The 26,839-nt window shown below is 38.5% G+C and overlaps 1 protein-coding gene across 22 annotated transcripts in view; it reads right to left on the minus strand.

Moving 5' to 3' along the window:
• Positions 1–26,839, minus strand: part of ADGRL2 (adhesion G protein-coupled receptor L2) — a 252,039-nt gene that overhangs the window by 190,862 nt on the left and 34,338 nt on the right. For all 22 annotated transcript variants that reach the window (XM_060773818.2, XM_060773800.2, XM_060773802.2 and 19 more), the window contains exon 2: positions 3,566–3,742. In XM_060773818.2, coding sequence (XP_060629801.2) covers positions 3,566–3,638 — 73 coding nt within the window. In that variant the 5' untranslated portion in view covers positions 3,639–3,742. The remainder of the gene's footprint in view (positions 1–3,565; positions 3,743–26,839) is intronic.

Consider the following 26,839-nt stretch of genomic DNA (forward strand, 5'->3'; position numbering starts at 1 on the left):
TAGGGATAGGAAAGAATCTTTCCTGAAAACCAGGATTGCTCTTCCCAAGCACAGTACACACAGTGCTCAGTTAGTGTACCAATCCTTGAAGTAAAACACCCTTCCTAAGATGCTTATACATTGTAGAATTAATGCTGCTTGACACCAGTTAAACTGCCATGGCTCAATGTTATGGCATCATGGGGGTTGTTGTCTTACCAGTTCTTTAGCCTTCTCTGCCAAAGAGTGATGCTGCCTCACCAAACTACAAAACTAGAGAAGTTATACTGGCTCTTCATGTGTCTTTGTTATGGTAAGTCTTTGAAGACTGACTGCTGAGGGCAAACACCTTTTTGACTTTTGTATGAGATGATTTTTTTAGCCATGGTTGTTTTAGCTGTTGTGAGACACCTTGAGTCTTCGACTGGGGAAAAGAAATGATTCAACAACCAGAAGACTATTTCCTATGGGTTTTTTTTAATGTTCCTAAAGCATATAAATAATCGGATTGGTGTAATACACCTGATATAAAAATCATAAAGCACCTGTAATATTATAAATGTGTTTCCAGTCAGTAAACAACCATGCTTTCAAGTAGGATTTACAGTAATTATTTAATGTAGCTAGTGGTTGCATAAAGGAACTTAAAGACGTAATTAGCTTTTAACTTCCTTACTTTGCAAAATTGGCAGTGTAAGACATCACTTCACACATATATAGTGTACTTTCAGTGGAAAATCAAATTTCATTCACTACCAGAAACAGAAAGGCCACCCGGAACACATGTATATATTAATCTTTTAGAAATCCCAAATTACTATTTAATGAAACAATTTCATTGGCTTTCAATACTGAATAATTTCAGTTGGATGGAGGCAGGAGAGAAAAGCGTCTTAAAAGTTGGTCAGGCAAACTGGGTTTTCAAAGGGCAATACCCCCCAAGAGAGACTTCTGATCTACATTCTGTGAAATCAAAATTGGAATTCCTACATCACATTTTTTCTCATTCAAGGCCATGAGCAATGTGTTAGAACACAGGCAAGATTAAACTGATTAGATAACTATTGTATCTTTTAGCTGCATGTTTATAGAAGTAACAGTTGTGTTTATCATTCAACATTCTCTAAGAAGTAATCTAGATTCTTAACTTTTTTTGTGAGGGTTAACACCTCATTCATAGTACTAGGAATACAGCATCACTCCCAGGTATGTTTCCTTCTTCCTCCAGTTATTATTATGAAAGCAATGCTGGGATCATGGGTAATTGCTATACCAAAGAAAGAGATCATAGCAGGATTTCAAATGTAAAACAGTGAGTACACATTCTCTGCAAAATTGCTGATGGGGTACCCTCAGGAGAATTACTAACTGAAAGGGACTATGGGAATTAGTTTACACATTTTCGGTTCTTGCCTGTTGTTTTAAGGCACAGTATCTAAGAACTGAAATACTCAACAATGCCAGCAGTGCTTCAGTCTAGAAACTCGAGCATACTAACTTGGGAGCAGGACCTAATACATTTAGTAGGATTTTTGCATGAATACACATTAGATGAGATTGCTACATCTCATGGGAGAATCATGGGGCCCTCCAGATCTTGCTGAACTCCAACTCCTATCATCCCTTATTGCTAGGTGCATATTAGGAACACCTGATGTGCCACATAATTCCCAGAGTTGTTTTATATACAAATATAATTAGTTATTAGGTTCTTCCTCCAAGTATTTGGTGGCAGCTATTTCAAAATAGCCTTGCAACACCTTTGTGGGCTGTCTTAGTTAAAAGGGACCCAATATTACAGAGAGGGATTGTAATTCAGGTTTTTCTGGTTCACACTCAGCAGTGCTTAAAACTGTGCTTTAATTTTTAATACTAGACGTCTGAAGAGAGGCAAAACAAACACCCTATGAATTAGTCTCATCAGGAAACCCCCACTGGAAATTGCTTTATGACAAACAACAACAACAACAACAACTATTTTGTGTGAAAGTATACTAAGAGGAGTGTAATTGCCTTGCATTGTAAGGGTTAGGACCTGTGCAGCATCCATGCTTTGCACAGATTATAGGAGCTTTTGGGGTTTTTACTCAATGCTTAGCTAGTAGTTGAGCCCCTCAGGGCTGTGTGTCTGATTCCTATTCCACTGCTCTCAAAACTGGGACTCAAGGGAGCTCTCAAAAAGATTTTTAAAAGGAAGAAATTGAAGAATACATGTTACAATAAAATGCATGGATTTTCATTATCAAATAGAAGTGCAACTAGGCTAACAGCAAGTTTAAAAGCACACAAAAAAACACAAAAAAAGTATTAAATATCCCATTTAAAGCCTTTAAATTTCCAAAAGGCTTGTCAGAATGAAAACTGTTCTCAGAGGTTGGAAGAGACAACAAGGAGCAAGGTCTTCTAGAAAAGGATGGCTTGGGAGCAACCACTGAGAACATCCTTATAGAATTCACCAGGAATTGCTGCCATGGAGCTACTCAGTTCAACGATGATTGTAAGGAAATAATGGAGGCTAGAGAGCAGCTTTTCTTGGTGATCTATGCCATCAAACTGCTGTGCGAGTATAACTCTGTGACAGTGCTGTGAAGGACATTATGCCGATAAGGGAAACCCGCTGACACAAATGACTAGTTCTCTGATGTAAGTGAAACTGAACAATTTTGCTCTAAAACAAGGGAAAAAACTTATTCCTTTCTTCTTTTCTAATTTAAGTCTAGCCTAGGGTATTTCATGTAATGATAGGTAAAAAAAAATCAAAAGAGTCAGATATAAGTCGATGGTGACACACTTTGAGTCCCACTTATCAAGTCCTGAAATGGTGATTCTTCACTAACAACATGCCACATTGTTACCAGTAAGAGCAGAATCTGAGAAAACCTATATAGATTTGCCGCAACTGCACTCTCATCCATAGAATCATACATATTTAAAGCTGCTGTGTCTTGTGTTTATATAGCTTCCACGTTAGTATTCAAGGACAGCAGTAGTGAGTTGAGCTAAAGAAGAGGCGCCCAAAATAAACTACCTGCCACTCAAGGAGAGGCACCCTGGTATTCCATTTGGCAGACTTGATGCACCACTGTCATGTTTCAATTAATAGTTAAAAAAAGAAGCTGTCTGCTTTGTTTTTACAGCAACTACTTTTGTATCTAAAAATAAGATTTCTTTTTTTAAAATAACAAACACTTAATAAAGAAAAGAACACCTCCAAACAAACTATGTGGAAAATAATTCCTCCACTGAGCAACTCATGAATGGAACCACAAAATTTTGACCTTAAAATTATACTTCTATATTATTAAAAAAAATATCCATGAACAGAGGGGAAATAGTAGTCCCAACACAAATGGTGGAAGGGTAACCTATCTGATGAGTGTTAAGACACAATAAAATGAAGATATAGTCCAAAGGAATGCACTGCATATCTGCTCAAGTTATAAGCCCATATTGAAAAGGGTGACTGTTGAATCCTATCAGATTATATACCAAAGGACAGATGTGGATCATCATTTATGAAATGAAAAAATATTCAAATTCGTCTTTTCTAGTTGTTTTGAATAAACGAAATATGAACATGTCTTACCTTCTGTGCACTGCAGGAAGCTGACTATCAGAAGTAGCCAAAACCTTTTCATTCTGCAATCAGAAGCCACCATTATTGACCCCCCTTTTAAAGTATCTTCTTCTTATCCCTTAAAGATTCCAGTAGTAAATGTCCTGGGTCATTCAAGTGGGTGGTCTACATCATTGATCTTCATAACTGGGGAAAGAAAAGAAAATGAGAAAACATTAACTCATGTTCATTACTTGCTTTTAAAAAAGCAGAGAATTTGTATCATCAGTTGTCCACTTTTGGTAAATACCCTGAGGGAGGAGTTTTCCCCACTAGAAAACTATGAGCTGTAAAAGATTCTGGAATAATTCCTACAAAAAGTAGCAAGAAAAATAGATTTCTTGGAAGTCTCCAGTTACAACTGAAAGAAAGTCCACCACACTTGCATAAAGTAAATAGGGCAGCTGACAAAGAAACCAAACAAGAGGTGTCCCCGCCACTGTCTCTTTGTTTCATTTGTGCAGCAGTAGTGCCATCCTTTGTGTACTACATGGCTTTGCACTTCTTTAGATAAATAAGCAGGAGCAGCAACAATATAATCGACCAAACCATTTTTGCTGAGGCAGCTTCTATCATTGACGAAGATTTTTTTTCTGTTCCTGTGCCAGATTCAAAATATCTCTTCTTTGTGGCTTTTTGAAGCCAAAAAACAAATCATCAAAGTCTTAATGGAAACTGTTTGTAACTGACAACAAAGGTTTTGCTTCTACCATAAGATCTAATGGAGGCCCCAATGGGTGCCAGAGTAACAATAACATGGAAAAGAGGATCTTTGGGGGTGCACAGAATGTCCTTCCACACCACAATCAATTAATTGCAGACCAAATGCACAAACCTTTGCCTTTGGAGTAAATCATGTAGCCTTGAGCTTGAGGAACTATTTATTTAGTAATTAACCACTGGGCCACCATTTCCACAAAATAAAATTGCTATTAATATGACAAGACAGCACTGTACACAAATGCATGTTATTGAAGGAGGTTTCTTTCCCCAAAGCAATCTAGAAACTAAAACTGATATGTGGCCATTTATCATCTCTACACCATGAAGCAACAGCTTTCTACAGCACCAGGGAAGGCCAGACACTGCATTTCTAGGAACTTTAATCTCCCTCTCAAAACAGCTCTACTGTTAAAGCTACAAACGCAACCTTCCAAATGCAAACAAGAAACGCTTGCAATGTTGTCCTCTCACAAAAGAGCTCTGGTGGCCATTGTTTTGCTCATTTCTTTGCCAAAGAACAGCAGAGTCAAACCAACAATGTAAGCTCTGGAGTTGCTCTTTTTCTGAATCCTGCAGGCAGCCAGGGAAAAAACAGAATCCTGCCAAATCCACCCTACTGTTGCGTGTGTCTATAAATCAAGCTGCATGCAATAATTCCATCACTAGAGATTACTTCCACCATGGCCTACAGGTTAAATGTGATTCTCTGGACTTGAATGCCAAAAACAACCACTCATTGCTATAAACAGTCATCCTGTAGTTGCAAATTCTTGTTGTAAGATTGGGAGGAGAGAGGCAGGAGTACAAAGACCTTTCCCAGTAGGATTTCTGTGTAGATAAGAACTCTAAGAGACTACATCAGTTTGAGAAACTAGAAAATCCTTCCGTAGGAGACTTCTAAAACATAACTCAAAAGCAAATTCAACTAATTAATATTACTTTTGGTACAATATCTTTAAGATTTCAGCACTAACAGTAATCTGCTCAGCACCAACCTTCCACATCATATGTATTCTTCCTATTGCAGTTATCTACACTTTAAACTCAATGCTTTGCAATAAGTTTACCCTGGTTATTATTCCATGAGATGTAATAACAACCACGGCACACATATTCCGTAAGAGGAATAGCAGTTGGCCTTTAAAATAAAGATGGAGGAAAGACTGATCACATGCATATGCCCTAATACTTTGAAGTTTGTAATGAAAGAAATGTTCCTTCTTAAAGACCCACTGGCTGATTCTTTACAGCTGTGTAAAATACCTACTATAAATCTGTGCATTATTATAAAGTATTATGCTCCTGCTGCCCTGTCTAGCTCTGAAAGGCGTAACTGCACAAGAACCATATTCCCCACTAGTAACATGATGCAGGAAAGATAGCTTTCAAGGAGTTACCCCAGAAGCAAGACATGCAGTAGATCCTCAATATCCACTAGTGTTGGCCTACACAACTGTGGATACCAAAATCCATTGATGTTCAATTCCCTTTATATGCAATGGCATTGTCAAAATGATACCCCTTATATAAAATAATGAACAATTCAAATGAATACCAGAGAAAGTCTGAGGATCTGTGAAATGGTGGGAGGCTACAGCAAAGTATGCCTGCACAGTAGCATTGTGCATGCATGTAGCAAAATGATTATTTTTGGTATTTTTTTCTAAGTATTTTGAGCCATAGTTGGCTGAATCTATGGCTAGAGAATTTGTGGTTATGGAGAGTCAACTATCTTGCTAATCCAGTCCTGTAAATGGTTGAAAATCTGCTTCAAATGAGGATTGGGTTCAGGGGATATTATTTATCAATCTTCAGTCAGTTCCTCTAATATGTAAATAGGAGCCAACACGCTCTGGACAAGCACAGGAGCAAAAAGGTTTCATACTCTGTCACAAATAAAGCTTCAGTTTAGGGCTGGACACATTAAGACACAAACTTGGAAGCTAAGCAGAAGCAGTCCTGGTTAGTACCTGAATATAAGATTGACAACAAATACCAGGTGCTATAGGCTATAATTCATTGGCTAAGAAAATCTTATGAAATTCATCAGGTCCCCATAAGTCGACAGGCAACTTTTTGGGCGCACAAACACATAGTGAAGGCAGTGGGGGTATTTTCAATGGCATGGGGGGGGGGGGGAGGTTCAGTGGCCATGAACAAAATACAATCCTCCCTTTGGCAAAAACACAAGTACCTAAAGTTCAAAAAGAAAAGCAAAGAAGGGAAAGAAGGAAAAGAAAAGATCCATCACTAGTTAATCTAGTGATAGCATGTCAGCTGCTGCAGGAGTTTCCTGAAGCTGACACAAAGGAGTAGTCATGTTACATCTTGAAGTCTTTCACCCAGAGCAGGCTGGGCTTTCTATGCTGAAAAATCTACAGTGTCTGCAAAGAAGCAAGTTGCATTTATAGCAGAAGGGGGGAGGGGTGTCTTTTGAAACAGGCATTCCCCAGTTAGGTAAACCAGTCAAGCCATCAAGCTAAGAATGCTGGGCTCGTGCACACATATAGAACACCACAAATGTAGATTAACTCTGTATCTGTCACAACAAACGTGAAAAATAATTGCTGAACCATTTCGCACACTTTACAGACAGTGCTGTGTGACTTGACCTAACCATTAGAATAATTCGAGTGCAAGGCTGAGGCACATTAATGACTGCATGGGAAATTAAGCCAGCCTTTTGATTACTCCCAAACCATTCAGAGGATTTTTAGATTTGCTGAGATTTGGTTTTAATGGGTTTTTTCGATTTCCTGAACATAATGCTAGATGGACTGTTTAGCTACCCACATCATTCTGCAAGAGAGTGAAAAGAAGGGTCCCTGCTGCTAGATGCTGACATGCCTGTGTGTTCTGTCACATGTCACCTTGCTGGGTTGTTGTTTGCAGGAAGCAAGCAAGGTAGAGGGAAGAGGAAAGAAAGATTCAATACAGCAAAGGGGGATGAGGGCAACACCTTTCAAAAAAGAGATAACAGTAGCAAAGGAAATAGATCTATTCTGAGGCTGGACACTATGTAATACATTGGCACCAATGACATGTTGGTGGAGGATGTGTCTGAAACAGTGGACCAGTAACTGTTGGCTGAAGAATAATACAGTCCAATAAGTTTGTGTCCAACAAAATATAGAGTGGAGAATGCCACACTCCAATATATTCATATCCAACATAATAAAAAAGGTAAAGGTTTCCTCTTGGCATTGAGTCTAGTTGTGTCTGACTGGGGAGTGTTGCTCGTCTCCATTTTTAAGCCAAAGAGCGGGCATTGTCCGCAGACACGTCGATGGTTATGAGGCCAGCATGACTTCATGGAACATCATTACCTTCCCACTGAAGTGGTACCTATTCATCTACTCACATTTGCATGTTTTGAAACTGCTAGGTTGGCAAAAGCTGGGGCTAACAGTGGGAGCTCACCCTGCTCCCTGGATTTGTACTACCAATCTTTTGGTCAGCAAGTTCAGCAGCACAGAGGTTTAACCCGCTGCACCACCAGGGGCTCCATCCAACATAACAGAGGTTAAATATCCCTTATACTGAGCCAAATGAAGGCTGAGCGAAGGAAGATAAACGCTTTTGAACGGTGGTTTTGGAGACAAATTCTGAGAGTGCCTTGGACCACAATAAGATCTAACAAGTCCATACTCCAGGAAATAATGCCAGGCTGCTCACTGGAGGGAAGGATATTAGAGGCAAAGATGAAGTACTTTGGCCACACAATGAGAAGACAGGAAAGCTTGAAGAATATAATGATGCTGGGGGAAATGGAAAGAAAAAGGAAGAGGGGCCAACCAAGAACAAGATGGATGGATGGTATCCTTGAAGTGACTAACTTGACCCTGAAGGAGCTGGGGAGACCATGGCCAACAGGGAGCTCTGGCATGGGCTGGTCCATGAAGTCACGAAGAGTCGGAAGCGACTGTACAAATAAACAACACACCCCTTATATAGGATTCTAAAATCCAAAATGCTCAAGACTTGCCCACTGAGATAGTGACACTTTTGCTTTCTCATGGTGGTATAATGTGAACAAACTTTGCACAACACTATTAGAATATTAATTATAAAATTACCTTCAAGCTATATGCATAAGGTGTACATGAAACATAAATGAATTGTGTTTAGACTTGGGTCCCATCTCTAAAAAATCTCATTATCTTTATACAAGTAATCCAAAAGCTGGGGAAATAATCCAAAATACAGAACAATTTGGGTCCCATGCATTTCCAAAATGGGATATTCAGCCTATATTAGGAATGTGGCAGCTGGCAAGTGAAAAATCCTATCTTGATTCCTTCCTGGTCAACTGAAATAGATATACATTGGTTGCTTGTGCTGGAACCAGTAAGAGTGTATTCTAAGTATCAGTATTACAATCAAAACAATTTGAAGCACACTTCTATAATAAATAATGTTTCTAACCTATCCGAACGTATCTCGGCCTATCAGCCCACCAGGACCCTAAGATCTTCTGGGAAGGCCCTGTTCTCTATCCCGCCTGCTTCACAGGTGCGGCTGGCGGGGACGAGAGACAGAGCCTTTTCTGTGGTGGCCCCTCGGCTATGGAACGCCCTCCCCATGGAGATAAGATCAGCCCCCTCGCTGATGGTTTTCCGAAGAAGATTAAAAACCTGGATGTTCGAACAGGCATTTGGTTAATTTGGTGCAATTGAATGTGATGATTAAAGGATTGGTAATATGGATGACGAAACTGGATCGCGATTTTAGTTAGGAGATGCATTGGATTGTTATTGATGTGCTAATACTGTGTATTATGTTTTATGGTTTTAAATTGTATACTGTTGATTGTTGTATTTTGTTGTAAACCGCGTTGAGTCGCCAGTTAGGCTGAGAAACAGCGGTATACAAGTACAGTAAATAAATAAATAAAATAAATAGAACAAATCATAATTAAATAATTATCCTTGCACATACAGAAATATTTTAACAAGAAATGTCATGCCTTTATGGTTATTTGTTAATGCATCATATACAAAAGACATTTCTTTTCTAATATAAAAGAACTAACTATATCGCTCTCACGGCACAAACAGAATACCCCCAACCTCAATGTGGATACAAATACACACAGATTTCAAAAAAGGTTACCAGGTATAAAATGGAGTCAGAGCATATTTGTGGGTAAAGAAGTTGCTGACAGCCCTGCCTTTTAGACCATGTAATTGCTACAGATAAGGAGACAGAGTCACCGGAATCTCACAACAACCCAAAACAGACAAACACCAGCAGGAAAAGCCATATTAGGTTACCTCTTTGCAAATAGAAAATGTAGATCACAGTAAGAGGCCATTCTGTGCAAATAACCTATTTCCCTTCAGACCTTGAAAAAAAATCATATTTAGCTTTGCCTGACAGTGTGGAAGGGAGACAGTCTCTAGAGCCAAACGACAGATTAGATTTCAGAGTGCAACCAAAGCTGCCTGGAAAACTTCAGTGGTAACTTAAATCCTTTCCTCTGGGAAAGAGAATGGACTCCTTCAAAAAACATCTCCTCTTGAGAAGCGAAAGGTTGTATCTAAAGGCTTTTCTTGTGCAAGCCTACTTAAAGACAAAAAGGTTAGACAAGTATGCAGGTTACCTATTTTTGAAATATATAGGCTTTACCCAGCAACAAAGAACTCAATTCTCTCACTTCTACACTTTAACGTGCAGCAACTTAGTCAACACTTGTTAGAGGGAAAAAATAAGGAACATAACTTGCTGAGGCTGAGCTTTAAAACATCTTTAAAACAAAATCTCAGGAAAAAAAATCAAGATGGCTGCCTTTTGAGACATGCACACATTTCTTTCCACGTGCTTAGACTTAATTTCCAAATAAAGATTGGATCCAAGGTATTACTTAGTAGGAACAATTTTGAGCAGTCAATGGGCAGTTATTCTTGGATGTACCTTCTCTCCACTTTAGTACCCTCTTTTCCTAATGGGCAGCTCTGGAGAGCTGGAGCATCTCTCAGATGGAAAACCACCACAGGGGACTGCAGAAAAACTCTACTGGATCCTAGTACTTTCTCTAAGTTCACAGAATGGTACCTTGAGTCCAGCCCAAAGTATGTACACCCTTGAGAAATAAATCAGAACACAATACATCAAAAAGACACTAACACAATTAAAATCAGAAATGAAAACAAAAGGCTAAAAAGATTGTCATTTCTTAAAAGCAAACAGGTGGCTTCTAGAAACTAGCCTGCAAACAATAGTTGGCATTTCTTAATTCAAATTCATAGAAATCTATTTTTCCCATCTCACCTGGGTCTCTTCTTTTCACAAAAGATGTAAACTACCAGTCCTCCTTCAAGCTTTACATGCACTCATACTTTTGATACTGTTCAAGTCTGCATCAACCAAACCACCTTTCTTTGCAAGTTTTACCAGGCTTTTGGAGGTGGCATTTGAAACAAGTGGATACACAACACCATGATGGCTGCATTTCCACCACGCCCCACTTCCAGCCTCATCTACAATATGTAACCTATATCGTATGCTAAAATTTCTGGGTGAAAACAGACAGATGGAAGTGATCAACTTACTGCTCTGATTTCCCTTCAACAAATACCATGGTCCTGCCAGGCAATAGTACATCTGCGACTTTCCAATGATTGCTGGACTGTAAAGCCAATGATGAGGAAATCCGCAGTCTACAATCCAACCCATAGTATTTAGAATTCCTTCCTCTCTGTATTGTTACCTTGTTGTGATTAAGGGGCTTGTGTGTTCCAGTGAACCTGTGAATGAAACAGTCAGGAGTCATGTACTCCCAGCAGGGTCTTCCACGGTGACAAGGTCACAGGGGATAAATCTGACCAAACACTATCTGAAGACCAAAGACCTCAATTACAGAGCAGACAAATGATAATATGGTGCATGGTTCAAAGGCTGTTACAGCGGACAAATGCTGAAATAGGTAAGAGGCTACAGGTCATCAAGTTAACCATGCCCTTGGATCAAAACATCTTTCTGTGAAGACTGTGTTGGTCACTGTGCACTGATGTCCACACATAAAACAAATTCACTCACAGGCATCTTCCAAGAAAAAACTACATTAATAAAAGTCCAATGGCAATCGGCAAGTGGCAATGGGTAAAGAACTGTAAAATCTGGAAGCCCCTAGTACATGGGTGGTAAATATTGATTGAGTCATTCTAATGCAAAATCTGAGGCAGTTGAGCAATCCAGAGACTTTATCCATGACTGAGCAGCCCTATTTAGGACCCACTCTGATCACCTCATGGGGGGGGGGGGGGGGCTAGAAAAAGTGTACTAAACTTAGTCTGCCTCTCTTACTTATCACTGACTGGACAGTCACATCCCAGGGGCTCACTACCCTGCATTAACAAATTAATCTCATATCTCCAAAAATCTCACCAAAAACCAGCAGGTAACTAAATGCCTATACATTAAGACATTAAGTACAAATTGTACTGTCAACTGGATACTTTCCTGAGATTAAGGAGGACAAAATCATCTTCCTGGGCTATTTTAATGCAAGAGTTGGGTTAAATTGTGGCCAGGTACTTTAGGAAAAGACTGGGTTGGAACCAGCAACTCAAATGACATCCTACTTCTCACCAAATGTGTGGAACACAATCTTGTCATCACCAAAACATGCCAGATAAATATGTTTAAAACACCATAGAAGCATCCCTGGTAAAGCATATAGACTATATAATAATATGTGCCAGAGACCGCTGTGAAATACTTCTCACAAGAGCCATGACAAGCACTGATGACTGCTGGAGGGACCACTAACTAATTCAATCCACGATGGCCATCAAGATCGCTCCCACATGTAGACCCCAAGGAAGAAAGATAATGTGTAAAATTAACACCCAAGCCCTTCAAGTGTCCTCTAAACGAGCCCTTCTCGAAACAACAGCCAAGGATCATCTACCCATAAAACATGTGTAAAATGTTGGGGAACATTGGAATAAACTGAAAACTTCTAGCATTACAGCTTATAAACAGACTGTTGGACACCAAACTAACAAACATCAATAATGGTTTGATGAGAATGATAACAAGATCCAACTTTAATTGATAAAAGGAAAGCCTTCAAATATAGCAAAGAGACATCAAACATCTTGCCACAAAAAAAATCTACTCTAGTGCAAAAGTTGAGGTCCCAAGTAGTACTAGAGAACTCAAGAACATTTGGTGGACAAAAAAGGCTCAAGAAATCCAACACTTTGCAGATATCCATAACACGCGGGAATTCTTTACCACCACAAACATCATATGACCCAACAAATCATGGCATACATCTTTTAAGTTCATCAAATGGAACAAACTTCTAAATGTGGAATAAGCACTGAGAACTGGGAAGCCCTGGCCCTCAAGTCTCTAACTGGAGATCAGCACCAATAGTGCTATGGATTTTGAAAAAGCACAAATAGAAGTGAAAGGGAGAAACATGCCAAGAGGAAGATGCATCAAGTAAATTCTTGTCAAGATCACCTTCTATCTGGAAATCTATGTCCTCATTATTGGTAAGACCATGCAGATCCAGAATAGCTATCTACAATCACTTACAGACTCACCATTAAGACTCTACTCTATGAAAACAATCACAATCACTAGGCAACAAGTGATTGCCTATGATGATTTGGAGTTCACATGAGAAAGAATTGGGAAAGGTTATAGACACACATGGGTATCAGTCCAAAGACAGGGGGCATCTGCATATTTACCCTGACACATACACATAGTAAGGGCACTAGGAGAGAAAGAAACTAGGATCACCAGGATACTGTGCATTCTCACCTTCTTATACTAGGATCAGATAACGTTTCACGCTCTCTACATTATCAATGAACATGGATAAAACCAGACCCATGCCATAACTCTGGAAAGAAGTAAAAGTAGTATAAGAAATATTTTCCTTCTAAATCCGAGGGACATACATCTTCAACTCACTTTGATCAACAAGTCAATCAATACTAATGTCAATACAAAATGAATGATACAAAAAGCTGATTCTGTGTTATGTATATTGGTAGGATATACTCTTGTTGATCATGTTGACCTATCTGTGACAGCCACTATATCCAGATTCCACACGCAAAATTGTTATCTTTTCATTATCCTAAGTAAAGAACAATGTATTCTTTTCACCATCCTTTATCTCCTTTCCTTGGGAATATGTTTGGGACATGGCTAGATATTAAAGGAGATAATCCACACAATCATAAAAATACATACACATACCATAAAATTTTCTCAAGACTAGATAATTTATAATACACATGCCCAACTGCTATTTTTATTAGAAAAATACCTAGTGTAACAATCTTCAATGAAAGGGGGAAATGGCATGGCTACAAATTCTCCCTGACACGATAGCTTTCAAAGTGCAGGGTGTTAATAGTGTTGGGATAAATTCACTCATTCCTCCATTTGCATTTTAGAATGAGGGAATCCCAAAAGATTTGTACCACCTACTTTTTTGGGAAGTATATGCAGATCTGGTAAGTAATCTGTCTCAGACCTGCTTCTTCAGGTGAAAAAAAAAAGATAATAAATGGTCCAACAGCTACAAAGAGACTGCAATTCTATTAAAAACACTGCAGTGTTCAAAACCACCAGGGAAGGAGGTTATCTCTAGGTCTGTGTTCAACAGTTTCCATTAATTAACACCTTGAATTTTGATTTTCTAACACCAAACATTTCTGAATCCTGCAGAAGGAATGAAGTATCAGGAAAGGGAATAGCACATTAAGTATGAGACTCGACCAAGGTGACCCACTGTTAGAGTAAAGAAGTAACTTTTATGCATTCAGCTGCTGTGAGGTGTGAAGTAATATACCAGTGCTTTACTGATACCTAGTACAGTATGGAATAAATATACACGTACCATGAATCTAAGCTGAAAGAGAGACAGAAAGCTCAAGTCCCACTGGACTGGATCCAGTGTTAATCACTATAACAGAGTTTACTCACAAAGGAAAATCTACCTCCGTGACGAGCAAAACACTATACAAAACTATTTCAGCTTTACAATTTATTCTCTCTCTCCACAATGACACAATAGTCTATCTTAGTCAATCATGAGGAAAACAAATGTTTTTTTGGTTTTTTTTTGGGGGGGGGAGAGATAAAAATAATGGGGGGAAATTGCAACGATGAACATTACCAATTTTCATACCTGTACAGCAAAGCCTTTTTCATTTTCCACCAGATTTTATACATTCCAACACAGAACTCCTTTTCTAACATATTAGTTTAATCCCTTCTTGTTAACACCTGAATAATCTAGGGACTTCACGTTCAATAAAAAAAGGGAACTACTCTGACTATGGCCACAAATCTACTAGAAAGCGGAGGGTGCATCTACACTGTAGAAATAATACAGTTTGGCAACACAACTTTCATAGATCAAAGCTATGGAATCATGGGAGTTATAGTTTTACAAACTCTGTAGCTTTCTGTCAAATAGTGCTGGTGCCTCAGCAAACTACAACTCTCATGATTCCATATCATTGAGCATTGAAGTGGTGCCAAACTGCATTAATTATACAGTGAAGATGCAGCCAAGGTCTTTTCTATAGTATAAGGATTGCATATTATTTATTTACCTTTGTTCCATTCTATTCTGCATAATTTTGACTGACTTCCAAAACTCTAAAAAAAATTATTTGGTGCTTCGCATACTAACGTTTTTGCCCTCCAGTTGACTCCCTCTGCTTGGGGGATGGAGAAAGAATTCTGCAAGTCAATTACAACTATTATCAGCAGTAATATCTTAGAGTCATGCTGAGCATGTTAAATATGCTGATCACTTTGGACACCAGAGGCACAATCTGAAGCTGTTTACCATTCCCTTCATTAAACACTCCAAAGCTTGCACCAGAACTGCAAAACAAATAGGTCTCATTTTGGAACCTTATGTAGGCTAGATTTTTGAAGGGGTTTTAAAAACAGGAAAATAATGAACAGCTATAAAGTATGCATGTGCCATAACCACATAACATCCCTAAACAGGCCCAATTGCAATTTTGAAAGAGAAAAACAGAAACCCTGTGGATTTTTCATTATTATTATTTTTCTGGTAGAACAGGATTCTTTAAGAGAGAAAGACTGATATATGGCTCAAGTTTTCCTTTTGTCATTTTTACAACATTCACCCCCCTCCCCCCAAAATTCAATTTGAATTTTTTACCACTATCCATATACTGGAATAAGACCTACCCTGCATAAGTCTAATTTTGGCCCCCAAGCCTTCCCCTGTCTTCTACATGAGTATGTATTTTAAAGATGCTACATAGTAATACAAGAATGTAATTCTTCACCTCCGGGGGAAAAACCCCACATTATTGCTTTGGTTTGGGATACTGTCATTAAGAAGAGTAAACTGAGAATGTACAATCAGATTGTTTTAAAAAATGATAAGAAATTTCAGTGCTTTCTTTTCAGAGGTTTATTTTGGTTATTAGGCTGACTTCTTTTTCTAGCTAAATACTCTTGAGTGTGTCTGCAAACACATGCAAAAAATGTGTCTGAAGACAAAACAGACAAATGTAATGGGTCTGTGACCAGACATGCCTACAGCTCTGAACTGGAAGTGTCACGTGAAGCTTTCTGTAGCTCACTAGGAGGAATTTAACATACTTGATATGCTTTCTGACCTTTCTTTTCTTGGCATACGAAGAGCAGAGACAGGGGGAGTAAGGGGACTGGGTTTCAAAGAAAAAGGGGGTACACGCATGCCATTCACAGCTGACATCCTGATGTAAATAACGTCACCAGCCCAAGGCCCTCGACATCCACCTGACAAAATAAAACCAAGACTTGCTTTGGCAACAAATCAGCTTTGTGGCTTATACATACTTCATTGTTTGTTTAACCATCCTGAATAATTGGGTTAAATAAAGCTTCACTTCCAGGGACTGCAAGTTGCAACTGTACTGTTAAGTGGGCCTAGAGCCAACCCCACTGAAACTGAATCCTCCCCCACGCCATTCCAAATATGTAAGGCTACCTGGGTCATGCAAGGAAAGCCTATTTAAACTTTCCAGATTTAGAAGAACAATAAATGAAATTAAAGTTACCATGGCACTGCTAATATAAAGACTGTTAAGAATAACACCATGAATCTTTCAGTACATTTTACCCTAGAGCAATTTTGGAGTGGTTTTTGTTTTTAGGAACCTCAATGTTTGACACCTTCTACTTCCATGATAACCTGTGCATGCTATTTCAGTTCTATAAAATACACCAGTGATTTGGTCATTTTGTCTATTCCGTCTTGCTGTTGATGCCCTTTTTTAACCACTAAGGAAGTGTGACAATTGCACAGTATTTCTCTGGGTCAGAAAACTATTTCAAATTGTGAAAACATAAAAGTTTAAAAAACACAATAGGGGGCAACATTATTTCTCTGGGACAGAAAACTATTTCAAATCGTGAAAACATCAGTGTTTAAAAAACACAGTAGGAAACAATCAATGATCATAGTACCATTCCCAAGTTGCCTGTGTCTCTTTCTACCTCCTCACACAGGTTGATTTGCCCTTTGTAAGCCACTTGTTCTCCACTTTCAGCATGGAGCTCATTAAACGATGCACAGGGACTTCTGGCCAAATTCTATGCCGAAAAAGGAGATGAAGTGGCACACATCACTGCGGGAGCAACACAGAAGCCTTCCAGTGTTGCCTTATCAGCAATGGAGGGGGGGGGGGGGAGCCAGGCAGTGATGCTTCCCCATGCAATGAGAGGTAAGGCAAGTCACATGATATGGAACAATGAGCAATGGCTTCTCCACGCCTCCCCACCATGAAGTCACTATGATGTGTGGAAAATCCGTGGGCCTTTGTGATGAGGTCCTTTATTGTTCCTTTTCCCATAAATGCTTACACTGATATTTAGCCCTATTTATGAGCTAAATACCCTTGGAACTAAATCCTATCTGATTTTAGAATCAAAGCAGAATCAGGACCGATTAATACATAGATGGGATCCACCAATTAATGTTAAGCACTTAAGGCTCTTTTTCCAGAGGAAGGAATTGGTAAAACCGGATCTGAGTATTCTCTGTCTAATTCGTGGAATTCGTGTGAACACCATAAGTCAACAGGCAACTTCAAGGCACAAAGACATTTATGGTTCTATAGGACACAGCTAACTATTTGAGCTACTCTTCACTGAAAAGTTGCTCAAAGTTCATTGCATTCTTCATTCCCCATAAAAAGCAATCTGCCGTTCTAGATTTTTCTGTTTCATTTGAGTTGTCACAGTGCAGATACAATGATACATGCAAAACATGATCTACAATTTACAGATATCAAAATCTTGGTGCTTTTTGATCTTGCCACAGCTATACTTTTTGACCCAGTGCTGCCCCTTCATTAGTGTGTTGATGCTGACACAAAACTAGAACAATGCTTCTACTGCCAACTGTAGCCATGCACATTGGTTTTATCAATTACAGCCATGGCAGGCACAAGACACCTAATGGAGCTTGTCCAACTGTTCTTTTACTATCCTTTAGTGGAAAAAGAAAGCAACCTGAATCTGAATGCCTGCATGTATACTGTATGTTTTACAATATTTTTGTTGATGACTGAATAAGCTTATGAGAAGTCTGTAGATGAAGTAAGTAAGTAAAGCAGGCCTGTTGTATCCTTGATGATCTCCGGATTTAACCCACAATAGATTCAAATAGATCTTCTTTAGGCCCCTATTAATGAAATGTATTTAAGGAAGAAAGGAAGCCCAAGACACTTCTACATGACATGCTACTAACTGTGCAAGGACTGGGCTGAGAAGAAGAGGAATCAAACAGGAGATCCTGTGCACTGTATAATATGGCTACAGTCTGTGAGCTAAGAATGAATTGAATGATTTATTTCTGATATATATAGAGGGGGGGGGGGGGGGGGGGGAGAGAGAGCTGCATACCCGAATTTAGACAGGATGTAACTTTTAAAGAGATATTTTTATATTCCATTATGTATTTTAAAAATCCACTTCAAATCCAGCTAGGGATTTGGGGAAAAGGATCCAATAATGATGTCAACAAAACATATTCAAAATAAAGAAGGTTAAGAGAAGCAGTGTAGATTGATAAAGGCACAGCCTTTCGCCAGTAGCTATTTTTAAAGCCCATGTAGGTAACTATGTGTTTGCATTGTTGATAATTCACTATGCATTCTGAGGAGCACATCTGTGATATCACAGTCTAATCACTATGCAGTGAAATATGAAACAAAATCAATGATAGCTCATAAGATATAATCTTGCCACTCTGTTTGGCTCACTGTGCTAAATTCCTAGCTCATAAATCATTGTTACTAGCCATTCAGTGAATCAATATTCAAATTCCCTCTTGGTCTATACATACAACCACTAACTGAAATAATAATGACCTAAGATCTGTCATATATTAGGTCATTAATACCACCAACAGAGATTTCTTGACAATCATGAGGTAACAAGAGATAAAACATATCTGATAAGCACACAAGCAATCAGGAAAACTATACAAAAAGAAAAAGAAACTCACCACATAGGAGTACACATGATCATCAGCACAATACTGAAAACACTTACCCACATGATACTGCTGAAACAATGTTTGAGCAATGGAGTAACTTGCAAGTAAATGGCCCAAAGCCTAATGCGATCATGATCTCAGACAACTATGTGGATCAGAACAGTGCAATAATTTACATTTTTAAAGGAAAGGCAGTTTTTATGACAAGGCCAATATTTAATTAGACTGTAAACATGCGATCGTTAAATGCCGTCTTCTGTCTCGTTCTAAATCCCCCTCCTCTCTTCTTTGTATTTTAAAAGCACCATTAGTACATCTGTAAAGAGAATTCCTCAACCCCTTACTCTCATTCCAATAGCCCCAAAGCCCCAAAGGAACAAAGATTAGTCCCATTAAAAACCAACAACAAAAAAAAAATAAAATAAACTATTAGAGTGCTTTCCGTGAAGCCTTATTCCCCCAATGCTTTACAGACCATTTAATTATCTCAAGGTAGTGGAACGCCTCTCAGCAGACAAACGTGAAAGCTACTACCCTCACTCTCTCTCTTCTCTTTCCAGTGTCCCACATGTAAGCCATGGTGCTATTTTAATCTCTAATGGTAATAATATCTGAAAGAGCTAGCAAGAGAAAAATGTTGGCCGGGACACACTACTTTAGCTTTAAAAAAAATCAATACCGTGGTATCTTTAAACTACCACCAAAACAAAGCAAGAGAATCCATAGGGGCAAATCTAACTTGTGGGAGGAAGCTGCACAAAACTACAAGACAGTCTTTCGCCCAACCCCACTATGCATATCATCAAGCAGAAAAAGCAGTGCCTTCTGCCAGTCACTGACATAAAGCGATTTTCCAGACATGCCACTTTACGCAGCAGGGGAGCAGCGCATTTAGGAAGCTTTATAATAATTATGGCATTTTTAAAAAAGAACAAAACAGGAGGGGTAAGAATCACCTCTCCCTATTACATTTTCCTAGCTCTACATTAAGTTTATTCCTGTCCTTCTGGAACATTGAAAAGTACACTTCAAAAATGGGGTACAAAAACGGTATATCTAGGCAGAGTCCTGCCCTCTACCACCACTACCTCAAAGTAATCAGAAGTAGCAAAAGACCAATGTGAAGATGTAACATTGCCCACTAGTTTCTTTAAGTGCAGCCTTACAATTTTACCCACATGCACAAGGTGAGAAGTAATTGGTTTCCATGAGCATAGGGCAATAGCAGCACTGCTGTACAAATCCCACAACGTACGCAGAAGCTGTATGAGAGTATTATAGTGGCTTTCCCTCCATTACAGGTAACAGCAGAAAGACAGATGGTTTTCCTAATGTTTTTAAACTGTCCTAAAGCATTGATTTATGGGGCCAAGTTGCATCCCATTTGCTTCACTGTGCTCTGTGCTCTAGTGGCCGCCACAAGACAAAAAGGCAAAACATAGGGCACCAACAAAATTCAGAGCTTTGCAATAATAATAACAGAATCACGGACATGCCATGAATCTGGTAAGGTTTTGTGTTCCACAGACAGTTCCATCATGCTAGATTGGAGTGGAGAAAAGATAGCTCGTGGGTAATGCCAGGGTTGTTTTGAGGCTACTAAAATTGAAATGTTTTTTTTAAAAAATGTTTTGCTCCAAGATGCTCTCCGATACCAACTAACCACATGTTGACACATTTATCCATTTTAGAACGTAGAAAGTTTTCCCCAATAGAGGTTGATTTCTTGATGACTTAGTGGGGGAGCATTAAGCAGCCCTAAGGGACCAAAACGCAGTGAAATTGCATTGCAACACTCCCTATGAGACAGTGGGGCATTTGAGAACAAAACAAGACATGATCTTTAAGGTGTCTTTCCCTTCAAGGTACCAGGGCAATCTCCTAACTTCTGGCAGTTACCCAACCTTAGATAGTACAAAATCGAAGGGTCAGAGCAGCAATATATTTATTTATTTACAGTGTTTATATAAATAAATATTAAATAAATAAGGGTCAGGGCAGTAATATATGAATAGGCGTAATGGCTATTGTCTCTGCAGGCACATCAGGGGTAATCCAATTTCAATACTTTAAGAATCAGCACAGCCAGAAGCATGCCACATATCAACTGGATGTCCATTCATGTCTTTCCTATGATGATGGAAACTTTGTATGAATCTTTCCCAAAAGTATATAGAAAAGTGACTTGGGGTGGGGTCAGAGTCTGCCCCTCCCTACAAAACCTAGAAGTAATATCCTAGAAAAGAAACTAATTTACAACTCGGGAGTTCTTCATTCAAGCTGTGAACTTACCATATGGGCTTTTGAAAAGCAATCTCTCTTACTCTTGTATTTTCACTACAGAATTATTGTCTGATGGACCCTTTTAAGGAATACAAATAGGTGAGGCACGTGGAGGGATTTAAATGTAGAAACCAAGGTAAGATTCTACTAATCAAAATCATTACAGCAAACAATGAAGTGTGATTGGTTTGTCAGGAAAAGAATATTTTCATGAAGGAAATTGTGGTCTAAATAGTTTTCAATCAGTTCTCTTCAATCCAAAATGGAATTAAATCAACCGATTTTAATAATACTGAAAGTATAACTGGAGAACATTTTAGTATCTCTATTATCTGCAGAAAACACACACCTCCAGATAGAAGGAGCCAACTGGATGGGCGGAGGGGAGCAACTGAATCTCCCCGTGAAAGACCAGTTGGTTCCAGCTGGCATTCCCATCAGTTGGCAGAGTGCAGGGGCCTAAGGTACCTTCCTGCAGGTAGCCCCCTCCTCTTTGTATTCATTAAAATGTGTGTTATCACCAGTTTTCAGGGTCCTTTTCCTGTACACTTGTGTAATGGCTCTGATCTTTAAAACTTTAAATGGCTATTTGAAGAAGTGTCTCCTCCAACATCAGCTTAGACAGACCTCATGTATTTTATCTTAGGCACTTTCTCACAGTGCCATTACTTAGCAAAATACAAGTGGCTATGATAGAAGGCCTTTTCATTGGTGGCACAATTTCTTTAGAAAGACCACCATGGAAAAGTTCAATTTATAGTTATGTATTTCCAGCAACAACTTTTTCTCCTAAGTTTTTTATCTTTTAAAAAGTTTTTAAAAAAAGTTTTGCTTGTCGCAACTGAGCTTATATTAGTTTTGATACATATTTTTAAAAAATCACTGTTCTGATGTTTGTATTTTATCTTTTACTAGCCATCCCCTGCCACGCGTTGCTGTGGCCCAGTCTTTGTATATGTGTTTTGCGTGTGTATATATGTGCATATTTGTATATATGTGTGATATGTGGTTTTGCGTATGCGTTGTAATGTATTTTTTTGTTTTTTGGCTTTTTGAGTCTCCTCTGTTGTGTTTTCCAGTATTTTTATGAGTGAGGGTCACTCGTTGGCCTGATACCTGTATTGTGTCCAAATATGGTGTCAATTCGTCCAGTGGTTTTTGAGCTATGTTAATCCCACAAATGAACATTACATTTTTATTTATATAGAATATACTGTCCAGAGAACTGTAGTTGCGGAATGAGCTAAAAGTAAAATAAAAAAAATTATACTGTTAATTTAGTTCAAATTTGTTTGGAACTATTTTTCATTTATAAAGTTGATGTCCACATTTTATATTGAATGTGTCAATTATAGCTTTTATTGTAAACCACTTCTGTAACAATTTACAAATAAAATGAAATTAATAATATTGGACCTTGATTGTGCTGTATTTCTGCTTCAGCTCCCAGGTTTAACTATCACCTATCTATTCAAAGCCTATTCCTACCAACCCCTACTTCAAACCAGCTTTGAAACTTAACTCAAAATTTCCTCTTAACTATGAAGTGAAACCATATGCAATTTAAGTGTACTCTGTCAGTTGTAAACTTATTCAGATCATTAGGCATTTGAGTTTTCATCATTGATTTGTGTTGCTTTGTGAAGTTTTATTTTTTCTATTGTGATTTTCACATTCAGAAAATCCTTCTGAATTAGATGATAAGCTTGACATTTCGTTTTTGGAGGGTTTTTTTGTTTTTGTTTTGTTTTTTTGCAATTTAGAGATAATTCTTTCACACTGTGAAAAATTCATTCTTTGCATTCCTACTGTCTGCCTGAGTAATTATGCTTATGATTTTGGCCTTGCTTTCATTGCTGCAACATGCCACTAATTCAAAATACATTTTGGACCACAATTAATGGCACACTCCATTTGCCTTCTGACAATCAGATAGTAAAAAGCATACTGGAAGAAAAGGAAATGCCCAAATGAAGCCAGAATTTGTCCATCAACCTTATTTATAAGTGAAAAGAGTGAAGAAGATTACACAAATTTTAATAAGAGCATTATATTATGGTAGCAATAATCTAGGTGTTTTACTGGAAGCGAAGTGGATTACTGTAAATGAAATTTTAAAATGTCCTTTCCATTTTACTGATAACGCAAAATTACTCCTTTCATGTCTCCTGCGATAAGGATACATTTGCCACACATTTAAATGGTGCCTTCACCCCATCCAAAACAATGTATAAATTAATAATTCAGTGACATTAATACAAGAAGATAAATGATAAAGAGGTTGGTGCACAAGGGCCAACAGTACACACAGGGGCTTCTTTTGGAAGCACTAATACCTCTCTGCCAATTACAGGCAGAACTTTTTAAATAGTTTTCAATGGCATTTTTACAATCTGAATAGCAGCTTATGCACACACAATTTCACACAACTCAAGCTTAATAAATTTCCTGCTGGTACCAAACAATCATTTTAAGGGATTAAAGTGCAACATCTGCTACCATTAATAAGCATTTTATATAGCCATATGTATATAAAAGCAGTCTCTGTTGAATTGTTAGTCTCTAAAAAGGCTTCTAGACCCAGGCACCAGTTTAACATAAATTACACCTTTAGCACCTGATTGGTGACTTTAGTATATGACAACAATGCGGGATATTGCTACATACAGCTCTAGAGTGAAAATATATGCTAGGCAGAACTATTATTTTCCAGTATGGCAGTGTTCCAAATGTTTGAAAAAGAAAAGGCAAATTACAGGGTCATGGGGAAAGTATTTTCAGTCATACTTTCTGAATACCAACATGTTTTGAACACAAATTTTCAAATCAAAAAGTAGATTTTGGATTTTTTTAAAAAAAATTTATTAAAGTTCTGTCATTGATTAGTGTTCTAGGAACACAATCCAGCCATACAGAGGCAGTGCCCCTTGTCTTAATGCAACTTGCACAAAAGCAAGGCTCAGATTTGCATCTGTATTATGATCATAGCAGTGATTATGATGATTTTGGAAGTGTTCCATTCACATTAACAACACTGCTTCATAGTAACTCAATTTAGAATGAAAGTCCTAGAATATAAGAGAAGATTGTATTTTATAAACTATTTCATGAATATATTTGTTTCTTGTTTTTAAAAAACCTCTGGAAAGTTTAGGAATTTAAGCAGTTAATATATTTCTCATGAGGGGTTTTGAAAAGTATAGATTTTGATCAGTTTTGGCAGATTCCAAGAGTTTCAGGAATGATGGTCCCTAACACAACTTGAGAATACTATTTGTTGGCAGGCACTGTTCAAGAATCTCTGTTTTCCGCTGCCAAAAAAACTCAACCCCTGCTGGTTTGGTTCTGAACAATGGAATACCGCAGCCTGGCAGTCATGTCCCATCATAAAATGAGAATAAAAAGTGGAAGGACAAAAAGCTCTATATATCGCCATTTGTTTCCCTTTCAAAAGGGCTGCAATGACTAAAAGAATCTGTTATGCTTTCACTGGGTCCAAACAGAAAATAAATAAATAAAATTAAAAGTTTACCATTATTTATTCACCTAAAGTAGCCAAATAATCTAAGAAACATGACACATCCACAAAACATTCCAAATCTGAAACCATCGGAACATCACAAATACAAAGCAATATAATTGCCTGATATGAAATCGCAAGCAGGACCAATATGTGACAGCTGAGAAAGAGGTCAGAACCTATTAGCCACTTTAGGCTTTGAACTATTCACAGCTGAAGCCAAAACCACCCTTAGCCAAGGGAAATCAGCTGCTGAAAAAAAGCAGGAGGAAGCTTTTGGCACTAAGACAGAATGGAAGAAGATTTAACATCCTTTCTTTTCTACCATATTGAAGGCTGATTTTGCCTGAGAAATATCATCAACTCACATAAAATACTCCTTGAATGGAAGTCATGAATGCAATGCCACTGAAATAGAACAAAATCTTTAAAAAGACAACCTCTTTATCAGCCAACCAAAATGCAGAAATGTATGAGACTCGGTTCAATATTTCACTGTGGTGCAGAAGTTATAATAATAGAAACTATAAACATCCATCCTTACTGAATCATGGAATTACTTGTCACTATCTCTCTACCTAAATAACTTATACAGCAGGTATGGGCAAACTTCAGCCCTTTGTGTGTTTTGGACTTCAGCTCCCACAATTCCTAACAGCTGGTAAACTGGCTGGGATTTGTGGGAGCTGAAGTCCAAAACACCTGAAGGACCGAAATTTGTCAATAAGTGTTATACAGGCACTCCTTCACACATGTGTTTTTCACATTTGCTGATTTGACTATTCACAGGTTTAATTAAATTCTCTAGGAATTTCTAGGTTCACCAGTATGAAATTCACTCTTGGATCAATTTCCTCCAGACATGCTGGAAAACTTGGAGATTTCTTGAGATACTATATCTGTAGAAATCTTTAGATCCTACAATGTGATTCTATGGTCAGTTTTCAGTGGAAATTGATTACAGAGTCATTGTTGTAGTAGAGCCTGCGAGTACCAATGCTAACAGTAGTTTGGGCACTAGAAGGGGAAAACGGGTAACTCGGGAACAGAAGTCTGATGAGGAGCAACAAAGAAAGAGGATCCAGGATATACTTAATGCTCCCACAGACGAGGAATCATTCTTGGGTTTCTCTGGGGATGATGGGTCAGCAAGTGAAGAGGAGGAAGAAAACATCATGGATTGGTCTAAGGCAGCGCTCCTCAAACTAAGGCCCGGGGCCCGGATGCGGCCCTCCAAGGTCATTTACCCGGCCCTCGCTCAGGATCAACCTAAGTCTGAAATGACTTGAAAGCACACAACAACAACAACAATTCTCTCTCATCAGCCAAAAGCAGGCCCACACTACCCACTGAAATACTAATAAGTTTATATTTGTTAAAATTGTTCTTCATTTTAATTATTATATTATTTTAAGTGTTTTTGCAGTACAAATAAGATATGTGCAGTGTGCATAAGAATTCATTCATATTTTTTCATATTATAATCCGGCCCTCCAACAGTTTGAGGGACTCTGACCTGGTCCTCTGTTTAAAAAGTTTGAAGATCCCTGGTCTAAGGGAAGGAAAAGGGCTACTCGGGAACAGGAGTCTGATGAGGAACACCAGAGGAAAAGGGTTCAGGATATACTTAATGCACCCACAGATGAGGAATCATTCTTGGGTTTTTCTGGAAGTGATGCGTTAGAGAGTGGTGAAGACAGAGAAGATACATTGGACTGGACTAAGGTAAAAGAGGTACAAGCTGTATGTGTGGAGCCAACGTCAAGTGATACATTTGTGGGATTCTCTGGTAATGAGGACTGACAATCAGGGAATACAGCTGAGTCTTGGGGAGATCTAAGTCTTGACAGAAGATGGAGAAGTTGGAGGGATGGAAGTAGGAGTTCACGAAGTAGGAGTTCACGAAGTAGGAGTTCACGTGTGGGATCAAGAACAGCTGCAAGGGATAACGACGGGGTGGAGGTCAGTTCATCTTCTGGTGATGTGTAAGATAAAAGTAGGCTCTGAAATGGGGACTCTTTGCAGAAGGAAAGGTGTTGGTTTATGTTCGTGCATTGGATTCTTGTCGCTACCCGTTTTGTGTTGGCATTGGGTCCTGGATCTGCAGGTTGCTGCTTCCGTTTGTGTGTGCTTTCAACTCGGCTTGGATTCATGAGTGCTAACTTCCCCTTTCCTTGACTTCAGACCGGTTTGACTACAACGCTACCTA

The sequence above is a fragment of the Anolis sagrei genome, chromosome 4 (genome assembly GCF_037176765.1).
Source record: "Anolis sagrei isolate rAnoSag1 chromosome 4, rAnoSag1.mat, whole genome shotgun sequence".
NCBI classification, from domain to species: Eukaryota; Metazoa; Chordata; class Lepidosauria; order Squamata; family Dactyloidae; genus Anolis; species Anolis sagrei.